The sequence below is a fragment of the Aptenodytes forsteri genome, unplaced genomic scaffold, assembly GCF_000699145.1.
Source record: "Aptenodytes forsteri isolate BGI_AS27 unplaced genomic scaffold, ASM69914v1 Scaffold55, whole genome shotgun sequence".
NCBI classification, from domain to species: Eukaryota; Metazoa; Chordata; class Aves; order Sphenisciformes; family Spheniscidae; genus Aptenodytes; species Aptenodytes forsteri.
Window position 1 is genome coordinate 11,382,385 of NW_008796063.1, and position 15,193 is coordinate 11,397,577.

Consider the following 15,193-nt stretch of genomic DNA (forward strand, 5'->3'; position numbering starts at 1 on the left):
GCTGTTGTGTGTCCCCGGGGTGTTGGGCTGGGGGCTGTGGTGTGTCCCCCGGGGCGGTGGGCTGGGGGCTGTGGTGTGTCCCCTGGTGATGTTGGGCTGGGGGTCGTGGTGTGTCCCCCGGGGCTGGGGGCAGCAGCATGTCCCCAGCGATGCTAGGACAGGGTCTGTGGCATGTCCCCGGGGGAGCACAAGTGATTGCTGTGGCACGTGCCCAGGGTGTGGGGAAGGCTGTGGTGTGTCCCCCGGGGCTGGGGGCAGCAGCATGTCCCCAGCGATGCTAGGACAGGGTCTGTGGCATGTCCCCGGGGGAGCACAAGTGATTGCTGTGGCACATGCCCAGGGTGTGGGGAAGGCTGTGGTGTGTCCGTGGGGTCATGGGCCATAGCCGAGGGGCTGCCGGGTTTGTCTGGGAGCGTGTGCCGAGGGCAGGGTGCTGGGGCTGCGCCAGCATGCAAGGAGCGGGCGTCCCGCTCTGAGCCGGGCACGGGGGTCCCTGAGGGGCAGCAGGTTGGGGCTGGCTGGGGAGACAGTTTCTGAAGGATGTTGCTGTCGATGTGCCGTTGCTGTAATGGGTATGCTTGTTCTCGCTCCCCCTCTTTCTCCTTGCCATGGCAGCATTTGGATGTTCGAACGCTCAGATTCGTAAGTCCTTCCTCATGTCTAGCTACTTTCAACATCTGCTTTACAGTGCTGTGTGCTTGTCCGTTGCTTTTGGACTGGGAACAAGTACTTCAGCTCACACCCGCCAAAAAGCGTGTGTGTGTGTTTTTATACTTCAAAAATCAGCTCAGCAGTTTTAAAATGGTGGTTGCTCTGTGCGCCGGGCTGTGGTGGTGCTGGGCATTCAGAGCTCCCAGAAAATGGTAGCCCAGAGGTCCCCATTCCCCGGATAGCTGCAGGATGCGGGTGCTGAAGGCAGGAGCGGTGTGTGCTCCTCATGCATGTGGGCTCCTCGCTGTTTCGTCCTCAGCGTTGGGCTTCTCCCCTGTTTGAAACAGTTTGAGACACCAGAGCTGTTTGTAAAAGCCACATTGTGATGGCTGTTACTGGTGTTTTACTGCTTAAAGATTCCCCTTGGGCCTCCCTTAACAGAAACCCCATTCTGTATTTGCAGGGACTCGGCACTGCTTGCTTGTCAGCAATGGCAAAGCCTCAGAGCAAGGATTCTGGACTGAAGGAGAAGTTCAGGAATCTCCTGGGGCTGGGAACATCCCGGGGAAGTTCAAAGTCGTCGGAGGGCAAGCAAACAGAGTTTATCATCACTGCGGAAATACTCAAGGTGTGAGAACTGACCGTAGTAAAGGTGGGGATAGTGCCTGGATTACCTGAGCTGAGAGGATCGGAAGGAGGACTTGCTCATTCTCCTTTCTGTTTTGACATTCATTCCCTCTCTGATCATGCCTTTTTACCTTATCTCTCAATTCATTCTCTAGTGAAATGGATGTAAAACTCACTTTGAAGTTACAGCATTTTAGTTATTCAGTGATTGAATACTTTTGAGATATTTGATAGGATGGTGATGTCTTATGTCGGGTTACAGGGTGTTTCCTCAAAGTATGTTGCTCTTTTTTTATAGTCTGAGCTTGATGAAATTTATGTGGTGGCAGTTAGCACAAGCTGGAAACTGTTTCTATTTTATGAAAACCCTACGGGTTTGTGAAAATAAAATAAAAAAAAAAAATTGATTCCAGTAATTGGTACAGCAAGTCTGTAAGCAGAATAGTTGGCACACAGGGAGGAAAACACATAAAAGGGAGAAAGAGACCAGAATCCCTTCCTGTCTGTGAAGGGAAGCTCTTACCTGCTGGAAGGCTGGGGAGCCAGACTTAATGTCCCTCCTTTCTCTGCCCTTCTCCCGTGATGGGGGCGCGCGCCACAGCCAGTGAGTTACTGTTTTCTGTAGAAAATTAGATGTTCTGCTCTGGAGGTGAAAAGCTGCTTGGCTCCAGTTTTGTGAAAGTTCTAGTTTTGACGAATCGTTTGCTAATGGAAAAATGTTTTTGGAGAAATTCCTGAAAAGCTCCAGTGATGACTAATGGTTAGATCATTTTGGACAAATGTGTAGTTTATTTTTCAGTGGTTCATGATTCTCCTTTGAGAAATGGATAAGTGTTTCTAGTAAGATAAACTGTTAGCTTATTTCTACATTTCTTTCCAGGAACTGAGCATAGAATGTGGATTAAGTAATAGGATACGAGCAATCAGTCAAATTTGTGAAGTGGCAAAAACAAAAAAAATTGAAGAGGTAAGTTTCAAACTGTTCAGTGAATATTGGAAGGATGAAAACTTAAGCAACAGCTCTTAACCTATCATAAGAGGCTCCCGTAGTTTAGACTGCCTTTTAAAATTGGTAATCCCAGAAGCTGTTTTGTGCTGTCCAAACCTGTAAAAGGATGGCTCCCACGCCAAGGAAATTAGTCTTGTCCAACCTACCAGCTGTGGAGCAGAGAGGACATAGCTGACGGGCTTCCTGAACTGCATGGAAGGAGAACGCTGCAAATATTCAGGCCTGTTCAGGATGGTTCATGGGAGGTGATGGTAATCCTGTAGAAGAGGGGTTTGCTAGCTCCTTCTGTCTTGCTAATCAGCAGCCTCAAATTGGTTTTAAACTCATCTTGTATTTGGGTGAAGGTTTCTGCACAAATGTTTACGCTGAAGTAAGTGTGTGAATGAAGAACTTCAGTTACTGGGGTGCAAGTTGTCGTGTAGGACGGGATTTGCTGTCTCTCATGTGGTTCATCTGAGTTTATGACTGGGCAGGTGAGAGCGTCCTTCAGAAGAGAACTCCGGACATGAAATCCCTGGAGATCTTGTTAGTTAACTTGCCGTAATTAATGACTGACCTACTGGGTAAAGATCCCAGAAGAAGCTGAACTTTCCTACTACTGCCTGTCTCCTGTGTTTGTTTTCAGCATGCAGTGGAGGCAATATGGAAAGTGGTAGCTGATATGCTCCAGCCAGAGCGCCCCGTCGAAGCCAGACATGCTGTTCTTCATCTGCTGAAGTCAATCGTTCAAGGACAGGTGAAAACAAACAAACTGTAGAAGAAACACTACACTTAAACTAGGGTTTGTGCGGAGTATGAATGTGAAAAACATGGGGTGGCTGTTCTCTACAACTTTCCATGTTTCTTACTTTGGTTGTGCCTAGTAAATGGGAAGAGGATGCATTTAAATTTAAGTCTTGGTTTGACTTCATAGCAAAACTTTTCATACAACTCGTAGAAAACTTTTCTGTTTTGGGGCAATGTTCTTGAAAAAGCGGAAATACTTTGGGTTAAGTTCAGCATAGTACAGCTAATTTTATATGGTCTTTGCCCAGACCTATTAGTCCTAGTCTGCAGCTCTTTTTGATGTTTCAGCATGTCAGGTATGCAAGAAGTTCTGTATGAGATACTTTTCTAGCCTGGCCAAGTTAAGCATACTATGAATTCTTCAGATTTCACAATGTGCTATACAAATGTAAGACTGTATCAGACCAAAGTTCTAGTTTTCAGTATTCTGAAAAAGTAGGGGTAGATGCTTACGAAAAGAATAGGCATTGATTCTAGTTTGTTGGCTTGTTTTTTTCTAAATGCTCCGCTGGCAGTGCTGGCAGTTGCAGTTTCCATGGATTACTTTGTGTATTGGATGCTGTCTGTGTGTTGCTGGACAAAATGCCTCCAGCCCTGAGTGCTGATATAACAGATTGAGAAGACCTGAGCCATTGTCAGTAGTCAGTAGAGGTTGGAGGTATTTTCAGGAGACTTTCATAGCCTGTAGGAAAAGAAAATAATTTCAAGCACGATGATTACTGTTACAGACCTTGATAAGGTCTAGGCCTTAACTGTCTTTTTTCATTAGTGACACTGTTATTCCCCTCTCCTCCTCCTTTTTTTTTTTTTTTTTTTCCTTTTCCAAATGTAAGACTGTATCAGACCAAAGTTCTAGTTTTCAGTATTCTGAAAAAGTAGGGGTAGATGCTTACGAAAAGAATAGGCATTGATTCTAGTTTGTTGGCTTGTTTTTTTCTAAATGCTCCGCTGGCAGTGCTGTCAGTTGCAGTTTCCATGGATTACTTTGTGTATTGGATGCTGTCTGTGTGTTGCTGGACAAAATGCCTCCAGCCCTGAGTGCTGATATAACAGATTGAGAAGACCTGAGCCATTGTCAGTAGTCAGTAGAGGTTGGAGGTATTTTCAGGAGACTTTCATAGCCTGTAGGAAAAGAAAATAATTTCAAGCACGATGATTACTGTTACAGACCTTGATAAGGTCTAGGCCTTAACTGTCTTTTTTCATTAGTGACACTGTTATTCCCCTCTCCTCCTCCTTTTTTTTTTTTTTTTTAAGGGTGAGAGATTAGGGATCCTCAGAGCACATTTTTTTAAGGTTATTAAGGACTATCCCTCCAATGAAGACTTGCATGAACGGCTTGAAGTGTTCAAGGCTCTAACGGAGAATGGACGATACATCACCTACTTAGAAGAAGAGTTAGGTGAGTATTGTCTCTACCCCTCTTCAATTTGGTGGGAATAAGTCAAGGGACAGGCATTCAGTGATATGAGAAAAAGGTAGTGATAACACTTCTGGATAGAAAGCATATTGTAACGATTTGTTTTCCTTCTTAAGCTGACTTTGTACTACAGTGGATGGATGTTGGTTTGTCTTCTGAGTTCCTTCTGGTTTTAGTGAACCTGGTGAAATTCAATAGCTGCTATCTGGAAGACTATGTAGCTGACATGGTCCAGTAAGTTGTTTGTTTTTTTTTTTAACTCCTACATGCTTATTCGTGGTAAATTACAGAAGAAAGTTGCAGATCAATATACAGATAAGTGGAATGTTTTTTATCCGATCTGGATCTGTTTCATTCCAGGTCATACCTGACATTTCTGACAAATATTTGATTTTCAGTTCTTACAATGTTCAGATCTGTTTTAGTTTAACTGCATGTGCTTTCCCCATTTTACGTGATGGACCTGATTGCGTTGCTCAGTCTCACAAAGGGTCTCTGCTATCATATTAGTGTAGGCACACTGAGTTGCATTTAAGTGCAACTTTAAGCTAACTTTATAAAAGAGGTTGTAGTGTTCAGTGTCTCTGGGAGTGTTATCAACAGTGCCACAGTAAGGGGAATGATGAGTAAAATAACATGCCAATTTACTTGTCTGTTTTGGCTCTTTGTAATTTGCCTAAAATCATATTAAGCAAACAATTGTAATTAAATATTGTTTCCTAACAGCAAGATATGCCTCTTGTGCATTCAGACTTCATCATCTGTGGACATTGAGGTCAGTAATTTGAGTCTCTCTTAGTACTTTAGCGTTCTTAGAAATTCTTTGAAATTGTAACTTTTACAAGCAAAATCCCATCATCAGACTCTCCTCCCAGTTTGTTCTCATCTTACAAGAGAGCTAATACAATGTTACGAAGTATTTGTAAGCCATTGTGTCTCGTACACCAATAATCATTTTATTCTAAAACAAGCAGAGCATTGATAAATTTGATAAGTGAATCAATTTTTCAGCAGTGCTTTTTACGGTTTACTTTCCATCTTGCAATGATTTTAAAAAAACAAACCAACCAAAAAACATATCTGTATCCCTTTTGACTTCCAGAAGACTTCCTGGTCTGCCAGGTTAGGATTTGACCTGCTTTATTCCTAGAGAAATATATAACCATTTTGTCTTTCTCTTCCCCAAAGATTTCCTTGCAAGTCCTAGATGCAGTTGTTTGCTATAACTGCCTGCCATCGGAGAACCTGCCAGTATTTATCATCACTTTGTGCCGTACCATCAATGTGAAGGAGCTCTGCGAGCCGTGCTGGAAGGTCAGAACTTTCTCGTAGTTTTGGTTTTTTAATGAGTTCACTGTTTTGGCCTCATAGATGAAGTGTCAGATGTGCCTGTGCACATCTGCCATAAATTTCAGTTTGGTTTTAAGAGTAAATTAAAAATTATTTCAAGTATTAAGGGATCAGCACGTTGTTAGTGTAAGTCCTGTCATGTCCATGGAATTTACCCATAGTTTCCTCTCGGGTGATGTGACAGGCTGCTGTTGTGGCATGAAAATGGCTGGGCACATTTACTTACCATAAGCGGGCATGATCAGCCAGCTAACTGCATATTTAGGCTAATGAGTGTTTTAACAATTGGATATTTAAGTGTTCTCTCTGAATTTGCAGCTTATGCGCAACCTTTTGGGAACTCATTTGGGACACAGTGCCATCTACAACATGTGCAGGATCATGGAAGACAGGTAAAGAAGGTGTATCTAACAAAACCCAAGGAATTCAGTAGAGGTCCCGCTGAGATAGATAGGGAGTCACTGACCTCAGTAGCACAAGCTGAAGGTTCTGGTGCTTAGAAATGAATTCCCTTCCTAGTTACACTGCTGAAGTGCTCATTTTTTGGCTTTTCTGAATTTAATTTTCCTTTGTTTAAAGTTGTACTAAATGATTTTCTGTTTTTAATGTTTGTAAATTGCTGTGCAAGGCTCTGATGTATAACAGCTGGGAAGTCCTGTTGTGACAGTGTATATTCCTATTGACTCTTGTACGCTAAAATAATTGTAGCATGGTCTAAGACTTTCCTTCCATCTGTTTTTAGAGCTTACATGGCGGATGCAGCACTGCTGAGAGGAGCTGTGTTCTTTGTTGGGATGGCTCTATGGGGTGCTCATCGCCTCAATTCACTCAAGAATTCCCCAACTTCAGTGCTGCCTTCGTTCCTCAAGGTAGGATGGGATGCTGGAGGAACTTTTTAATCAGGTATACATCTGGACCTGTACAAATGTAGAACAAAAATGTGGTCCCCTACACCAAAGAGATCTTTGTAGGCCTGAAAGATGAGAGACAGCAATTGGGTATGGGCTGAAGCATGGCGAAACAGTAAAACAACAGAGGATTTAAGTTTGAAACTGAGGCCTCCTTCTGGAATATCTTTGTTGGCCAGAAAAGCAAAGTCTGAATTCTTTTTATCAAATATCTACATTGTGGGTACTTTAGCTTAAAAAGTAAAAACAAAGTAAAAACTTTCACTCTTTCCAGTGTGTGGTACAAAAAGTGAGGGACAATGTCTTCAGGGACAGCCTCAGAGCTCTCTTAAAATTTTCTCATCCAAGTGCATCAAGCAGGAATTACTAGCTTTAACCTCATGTGTCTGCTCTGTAAGATGGGACTGTATTTGACATCGGATGTGCAGCTGTTTGCCAGAGTGCATAACTGCACTTTATAAAATGGTTCTTTGCTTTGCCCTTTGTGGGTATAGACTTGAATATATTTATCTCAGACCTTCGGGCTAAGTTCCTGATTAGTAAGGTGTGTTTCATTTGGATTTAAGAGGGTTTCTGATCACTGCTTTCCAACTGTTAACTGACTGAAATGCTTTGTATTCCAGGCCATGACATGTCCCAATGCAGTTGTGTCTTATGAGATAGTTCTGTCCATAACACGTCTAATAAAGAAGTATGGGAAGGAGCTGCAAGCTGTAACGTGGGATATCCTTTTGGACATCATGGAGAGATTACTGCAACAGCTGCAGGTAAGTGTTGAGCCTGTCTTGATGTGCTTTCAATCAAAAGACCTTGCCATAAATATTTTTGCAAATTGATCTCCTGTTTGTACACTCCAGTGAACTTTGAAGCTGAATGAAGGTTTAGCCCAATTCTCAATACTGTGTTTCTCAACCGAGTTTTCTGTTTGTATTTAAAAGTTAGCACTTTCTGGTGAGGTAGAAGTCTTTTAGGAATGTTTTTGTCTCCGTTTCAGAGTCTGGAGAGCCAAGAACTTAAGTCCATTGTACATGATCTTTTGACTACAGTAGAAGAACTCTGTGACCAGAATGAATTCCATGGCTCTGAAGAGAGATTTTTTGAGCTGGTGGAAAGATGTGCTGATCAGAGACCGGTAAGACTTTACTTACGATTGTCTTCTTTTGTTGCCAGTTGAATCCATTTTGTTACTCAGTACAGTTGACAGTTGGGAGTCCTAAAATAGCAAGTGGTCAGAAAGTCACAGCAAGGACTTATATGAGCTTTATTCTCGGGGTGGGGGTTGGGGGAATGGATATATTGTATTTGCTTATACACTAAAAAAAAAATTCTTGATCTTTCCGTGAAAGGAATCTTCTGTATTAAACTTGATAACATACAGAGCTCAATCCATTCATCCTGCCAAAGATGGCTGGATTCACAACCTGCAGATGTTAATGGAGAGATTCTTCAGGTATGAAGTCATAACTTTGTGAATACAAGGCACTTTCAAATGTTCCTTGCCACCTTTTCATGTTAGATAATTTTGTTTTCTGAAGTTCTAATGTTAGTAAATGACTGCTAAGAAGTATGGTAGTTCCAGGGCACAGTACGTGAAAGGATATTGTTTAGCAGAAGAAAAACTTTCCACTGAGTTATTTATACTTCTTTTTTTTTTCTTCTTTATTTCCATTGGATGGTGCTATTCCAGTTAGTTTAGGCAGTTATGTGTTCCACTCCACAGCACTTTGTAGTTCTGACACCAAACAAGACTTTCCTCTTAAGCATCAGGATTGCATATGGTTATCCAGTATTGAAGTTATCTGTTTTTGAATTGGTACTCCTGAAAGTATTCTCGTACTCTAAAATACCAACATACAGCAATAACAAACTTCTGTCTCATCTGTGAAATGCTGTCAAAGAGCAGCTCTTACTCGGTGCCATATGTTTGGTTTTAAATTTGCTCACCAGAGCACTTGTTCTTCTGACATGTGCTTCCTAGTTTGGATTGGAAATGGGAAAAGTGCAGTTACAGGTCTCCAGAAGTAGTAAAAGCTGAATTGGGATTCCAGTTTCCAATTGTTCTTGAATCTGGTTTCATACGTAGAGACATTAATTGAAGGCTCAGCTGATTTCTAGAGTTACTGTTCTAACTCTTAAGAAGTTTCTTAGTTTAGTTTAGTTTTACTTTCCTTTTCTCCTCTCCCCCCTTCCCTAAATATCAGTAACTTTATTTTATTCATCTTGAATTTGCTCTTCCCATTTTAGGAACGAAAGTCGTAGTGCTGTTCGTATTAAAGTTCTGGATGTCTTGTCCTTTGTCCTGAGTATTAACAGACAGTTCTATGAGGTGTGTGTTTATCTGTTTCTGATCATCACATGTGAGATCTTAAGTGGGTGGGAAAGGCTTTGGTGAGGCATGTTTTATGGTGTGCTTCAGGTCGTCTCTGCCACCGGGGAATGCGCAGAACTCTGCTTTAAATGTTGCACACAATAGTTATGTATCTTTAGGGTGCTTGTAGGAGGACTTGCCTTTTAATTGTCCTTAGTTGGATACAGGTATGTGCAACTTGCAGTGGGAGCTGCTGTGTTTTGAGGACATAACTGGTTGTGTATTTGCTTCCCTGTTTTAAGGTCACTAAATCTATATATATTTTGTTTTGGAAGAAAGGAGAGTCAACGTGAGAGATGCAGAGTTTATTTAAAAGCTTTGTAAAAAGATGAGGTCTGGATATGGTCTGATGTGAGCAGATTGACTTGTCTTGGTGCTTGCAGTTTAATTGCAATCCAAGATGGAAGCTGTCTGAGAGAGGAGTTACGGAAGAGCTCTGGGGATGTCTTCAGCTCCTTGGAATGTACCCAGAGTGTCAGAGGACAGGAAGGGGCAGAGATGCTTCTTGGATTCCTTCAAGATTTGTGAAAACATGATGCTGTTGCATGTTTCCTATTCCTCTCAAAAAAACAAGCCCTAGAAATCCCTTGTCAACAGTCTGTTTGAGCCTGGGCTAGCAAGTCTGTAGGATAGATGAAAACGAAAGCATTGAATCCAAGTTCAACAAAAGTCATAAATATTTGGAGGGATGGCATACAGAAATACTTAAATGGATGGAAGAGGAAAGACCAAGGAACCAAACAGTTAGTTGAGGAACAAGCCTGATATCAGAATATCAGTGTTCTTTTGTTTGTAATTATTTGTCTCTTCAACATGCTGATTGAACAGCTGACAGCAAAATGTTAAGGCTTATTAAGGTCTGTCCTCTTGCAGGAAGAGCTGATAAACTTGGTTGTGATCTCTCAGCTGGCTCACATTCCAGAAGATAAAGACCATCAAGTCCGAAAACTGGCCACTCAGCTACTCGTAGATCTGGCTGAAGGCTGCAACACACATCACTTTAACAGCCTGCTTGATATCATAGAAAAGGTGAGGCAGAGTTTGGTCAGTTGTCAGTAGCGCCACCACATCTTTTGCCAGATCCTCTTACTGTGACTGCGGAGACTAACCCATGACTGTTATCACTTGCGTGGTTCAGCAGGCTATTGTAAAATTGCTGGGTTTTGGAGGATGTGAGCCTGAAGTGCAGAGCGGAAGGGAGCTTTAGAAACCCTACCAACGCACAGCTTGCAGAATTTCTTGCAAGGATGACTTGCTGTAGTCTTTCCTGACCTTCCAGGATGGAAATAAAGAAAAGGCGTGTTGCAGATTTAAACCATGTATTGCTTTTCTTTTTAAAAGGTGGCCGCACATTCTCTCTCATCTCCTTCTGAACTGGAAGAGAGGGACTTGCTATCTTATTCAGCTTCTTTGGAGGATGTCAAGACAGCAGTTCTTGGACTCCTGATAATTCTTCAGGTAAATACTGCAGAGCATTAAACGCGTCTTCTTCAGAATAGTCTTCTGCTGGACTTGGCTTTTTAGATAACCGTTCTCCCACTATTAAATATTCTGACTTTTGTTCACTTAATATTTTAACTCTTGTTTTGGTCATTCTTTTTGCTTTTGGGTACTGTATAACTGTTTGCTAAAGGTTTTATTTTCTTAATTTCCATTGTACAATGAATATGAACACATTTTCACGTGTGGAGGGCAGATGTGTTCATAAACTAGCAGAAGGGGAGTGTTCATAACCTTGAATAGATCCATCGTGTTTGGGTAGGGTGTCCTGAGAGATGGTTAAGCAGTTGCGAAGAGCTGGTTTTTCCAACCACTGCCCTTCTGGAGCCAGCCAGAGTTGCTCTGGAGCCTTTGCAGAGGTTCTGTCCAGAGCCATCTGTTTATCTTGCTTTCAGGAGCAAGTTTTTGCTGTGTTTTTCTTGAATTCTCAGTGCAGATACACATTTCTGAATAACAAGTGTCAGTCTGCCTTTTGATTTCTGTTTCTGTTCCTTTGTAGACAAAACTCTACAGCTTACCCTCCAGCCACGCAATGCGGGTGTACGAGATGCTGATTCACCACGTCCAACGCCATTATATATATGCGTACAGCCTTGCTGTTGCTAGCAGCATCAGATTGCAGGTATGAGCAGTAACCTATGCTTTCAGGTCGAGAGCTGCATGCTGTCTTTGGAATTCTTGAGTGGCAAGTGGGGAATGTGTGCTCTAGAGCTTGCCAGAAGTAGAATTAGATGTTTCTTGGCTAATAGGAGTATGTATATGTACTGTAACACGAGAAGTGATGCCTCCTACAGACCTAGCCACAGCATCTATTAGAAATCCCTTTGTACTTGCAAAAGTATCGCATGGGGAGGTGCGAGAGTATTCCACTGGCTTGAGTGGTTTTGGTTTTATTCCACTTGGTTTTGAGTGATTCCAGTGTCTTCTCTGTTACAGGTGTTTGATTTCCTGCTGATGCTTCGAGCTGACTCCCTCCACCGTCTTGGCCTTTCCAACAAGGATGGAGCAGTGAGGTTCAGCCCTTACTGTCTGTGTGATTTTGTGTAGGTTTCTCATTGCATTAAGCAAAAGCTGTTTTGGTATTTTGCACGAGCTTAATGGTCCATCAGTAGCAATCTGCAGTTTTTCTAAATCTTCCGAATCCTGATGAATCAGCTGCTAGACAAGTCTGTAGTTACAGCCTAGGATTGTCTCAACTAATAACTCATTGGTGAATTGTTCTTACAAATCACTTATCTACAGAGCTCTCAATCTCAGACTTGAAATTTCTGTTCCCACTCACAAAACTTAACAAAAATATTGTCAGTTTCCTGCCTGAAACCAATTTTCACACTGAGGTTTGATTCAATGATTTGTACAAATCTGGCTATTTTTAATTTTATAGCTTGGTCTGAAGTTCTTTGTGTAACATGCCCCAAAAGATATCTTTCTAAATTTGCTAGGGGCCTGGATAGAAAAATCCTTAACCTGACCAAACTGACTCATTGCTGTCCGTCTACTGGGCACTCCTGTGGTTTTTAATAGAAAATGCAATTTATATTGTTGCTTGGTCATGAAACTGGCTACCAAATAGGGCAGCACCGTTGGTCACATGAATAGGCCGTTCTGATCTTGATTTTACATTACACGTATTTTTCTCCCTTTCCATGTTGTAGAGAAGCAGAGAAGAGGGCTTCTGAGAAAAAGCCTACCGGTACGCTCTCTCCGCCTTCAGGAAGTCCCAGCGTGCCTTCCCAGAACGCCACCATTCGTATAGGGCATCTGCCATACTCAATGGTCTTTGGCGTCCTTCTGCAGTGTTTGAAGCAAGTACGTCTGCTCTTAATGACAGTTGTCATCTTCACGTGAAATATGTCAGCTTAAACCAGCTGGCTAGAGAATTCTATCCCAGAGTATCTGAATAACGTCTGAAAAGCAGTACGTAAATCCTCCTTCTTGGGCAGAATCTGCGTGTAACTGTGCAGCTTTACAGCCACCAGTGGGAGCACCAGTTCAGCTCTTCGGAAACTAAGCAAAGCTTTCATTTCACTCTGCTTCAGAGCAGACAAGGGCAAAAAATGTGTTTGTTAAACAAAGATCAGATAAGTCATCCTGTTTCTGAAAGGGCATTTGAAACTAAAAGAAACCTTCCTACTGCAAGTTTTTTAAGTATTTTGAGAATTGATAAATGTTTCGGTCGCTAATAAACTAAATATAAATTGTTCATTAGTGTTGTATTGGACATAGTTATGTGCTGAGGGGTTGTCTTGCTCTGGAAGTTAATTTGAGCTAGTGGTTAGGAGAAGTGAATTCTGGCTCTGTCTTTTTGAGCTCAGTCAGATCTGGATACAAGTTGTCTTCCAGTTTGTGGTGCCAATATTGCACCTAGAGCTGGATGACAGGCACGAAGTCACTTGTGACAGCTAAACGCCACTTCTTTTTATGTAGCTACCACGGCAAGACATAAATCTGCCTAGGAAGTGGCACGCTGTCTGAAACTTGATTGGTCTTACTTTCGAGCTGAACTGAAATCGTACAAAAAATTTTCCACCTTAACTTTTTCTTTCTTTCCAGGAGACAGACTGGAAGGTGTTGAAGTTGGTCCTCAACAAATTACCTGAATCTCTCCGCTATAAAGTGCTATTTTTAACCTCTCCTTGTAACATAGACCTCCTGGCCTCTGCACTGAGCTACATGGTAATGCCATGCACCCTACTGATGTATAATCATCAGATCCTTAGTTTGCTTGAGAGTTGGTTGGGGGCTTTCTTTGAGGGTGGGTTTTTTTTTTTTCCCCCTTCAGTCTAGTGTTTTGAAGATTAGCATGCTGGTTGTCAATCCTCACTCACCTTCCCTTTTTGTGAGGGTTGTTTTAGGTACAAAAGTAGGTTATAATGAGTGTTCTTTCTCTATGTATGTATGTATACATGTGAAAAGGGAGCTATGGGCAGTGTCTGTCTACTGCCTTTTAGAGAGTATTTTTAGCGTGAGGTGTTCTAACTTACTGTGTGATGTATCAGCTCACAGACAAAAAGACTACCGACAGGCTCCATGGTACCCCAGAAGGCTTTTCTCGCACTGATCTGCATCTGGCTGTAGTTCCAGTACTGACGGCATTAATATCTTACCATAATTATCTGGACAAAGCTAAACAGGTATGGGGAAAGTAAGAGGACATGGGGGGATGGGGCCTGAGCCTGTATAGTAGAGCATTTTCTCATACTGGCTGATTAGGAGGCTTAAGTGCAAGGTAACGCTGCCCTTTTCTGTTATAAAAAGCTGCATCTGCTGTATTTGGGGTGAAAAAATACTTTGCTAACTTTGTGCAGCAGTAACTGTCCGGTCAGTTGGATTCAGTGTTCTCCATCCATACCTGTCCCCCCCTTGCAGGTCGCTGAGTGACTTTACCCTCTGCTGGAAGACCCTGATAAACATAAAAATTCTGTTTAATCGGAAACTTAATAATTTCTAAAAAGTCTACTTGATTGAAGTCCCATCTTAAAATTTTGGCCTAAATGCATGCAACATTAATTAGGGTTCTGTGTTAGTGCATTTTGGATAAGAATTCATGCGCGTCATACAGGCCTTGCAGTAGTGATACCTTGCAAGCCATTCTGAAATGCTAGCTGAAGTCAGGCGGTGGTACATCAGAGGTTTTCTCTTTCCCTGTATTATGGCTGTTTTTTTCTTTTTTTACTCTTCTAGCGTGAAATAGTGTATTGCCTGGAACATGGTCTTATTTATCGCTGTGCAAACCAGTGCGTTGTGGCACTCTCTGTCTGTAGTGTCGAGATGCCCGACATCATCATAAAGGCACTTCCTGTCTTAATCGTCAAATTAACCCACATTTCCGCTACAGCCAACATGGCAATCCCTCTTTTAGAATTCCTTTCAAGTAAGTTGTAATGTTCTCCTACTTTTGATCTTCCATAGTTGTAAATGTATTGTTTGCACTGAATATTTTGGTTGTTAGTCATATGGAATGCATTGTAAGGGTTTCTGGGTTTTTTGGTGATGCCCTTGCACCATCCTCAAGATACAAATGTTTGATCGTCTCTTGTTTGTTACTGTTTTTCTATTTAAAGCTCTTGCACACACTGAAGAAAGAGACATGCTTTGTGTAGTGCAGCCATACAGTGATGGGAAATGCGAAGCTGCTTTCTCCCCCTTGCTGCTTATAACTTAAATAGCATGAATTTATACCATGATGTTAACTTCCATGTCAGCTGATGATTTGGAAGAAACAAAACAATTCAAATTAAACTGAACGGTGATATTGAATAGTTTGAGTTCAGACCTCACCTGTGCTGGTTTTCTTCTTGAACTGTTCTAGCTCTGGCAAGGCTGCCTCACCTCTACAGGAACTTTGCAGCAGAGCAGTATGCCAGTGTGTTCGCCATCTCCCTACCGTACACAAACCCTTCCAAGTAAGTTCGTAGCAAACGTGCTTCTCCCTCATCTGTAAAATTAAGAGAATGAGACATGCTTTTTTTGTAGTACTTGGGTCAAGGTTATTCATAGGATATTGCTCATTCTGGTATCTCCGGGCTTTTTCTGAAGAAGGGACATATCCACCCTTGACAAAATACCTGTTT

The 15,193-nt window shown here is 42.1% G+C and overlaps 1 protein-coding gene across 3 annotated transcripts in view; it reads left to right on the plus strand.

Annotated features, from left to right (window-relative positions):
• Positions 1-616: 616 nt before the first annotated feature.
• Positions 617-15,193, plus strand: part of TSC2 (tuberous sclerosis 2) — a 34,889-nt gene continuing 20,312 nt past the window's right edge. For all 3 annotated transcript variants that reach the window (XM_009286487.1, XM_009286488.1, XM_009286489.1), the window contains exons 1-23: positions 617-642; positions 1,115-1,279; positions 2,159-2,245; positions 2,913-3,023; positions 4,331-4,475; positions 4,610-4,727; positions 5,220-5,268; positions 5,682-5,807; positions 6,162-6,235; positions 6,586-6,712; positions 7,375-7,518; positions 7,746-7,883; positions 8,098-8,201; positions 8,996-9,077; positions 9,993-10,148; positions 10,461-10,577; positions 11,119-11,241; positions 11,556-11,662; positions 12,275-12,428; positions 13,173-13,295; positions 13,619-13,753; positions 14,304-14,493; positions 14,932-15,025. In XM_009286487.1, coding sequence (XP_009284762.1) covers positions 1,142-1,279; positions 2,159-2,245; positions 2,913-3,023; positions 4,331-4,475; positions 4,610-4,727; positions 5,220-5,268; positions 5,682-5,807; positions 6,162-6,235; positions 6,586-6,712; positions 7,375-7,518; positions 7,746-7,883; positions 8,098-8,201; positions 8,996-9,077; positions 9,993-10,148; positions 10,461-10,577; positions 11,119-11,241; positions 11,556-11,662; positions 12,275-12,428; positions 13,173-13,295; positions 13,619-13,753; positions 14,304-14,493; positions 14,932-15,025 — 2,642 coding nt within the window. In that variant the 5' untranslated portion in view covers positions 617-642; positions 1,115-1,141. The remainder of the gene's footprint in view (positions 643-1,114; positions 1,280-2,158; positions 2,246-2,912; positions 3,024-4,330; positions 4,476-4,609; positions 4,728-5,219; positions 5,269-5,681; positions 5,808-6,161; positions 6,236-6,585; positions 6,713-7,374; positions 7,519-7,745; positions 7,884-8,097; positions 8,202-8,995; positions 9,078-9,992; positions 10,149-10,460; positions 10,578-11,118; positions 11,242-11,555; positions 11,663-12,274; positions 12,429-13,172; positions 13,296-13,618; positions 13,754-14,303; positions 14,494-14,931; positions 15,026-15,193) is intronic.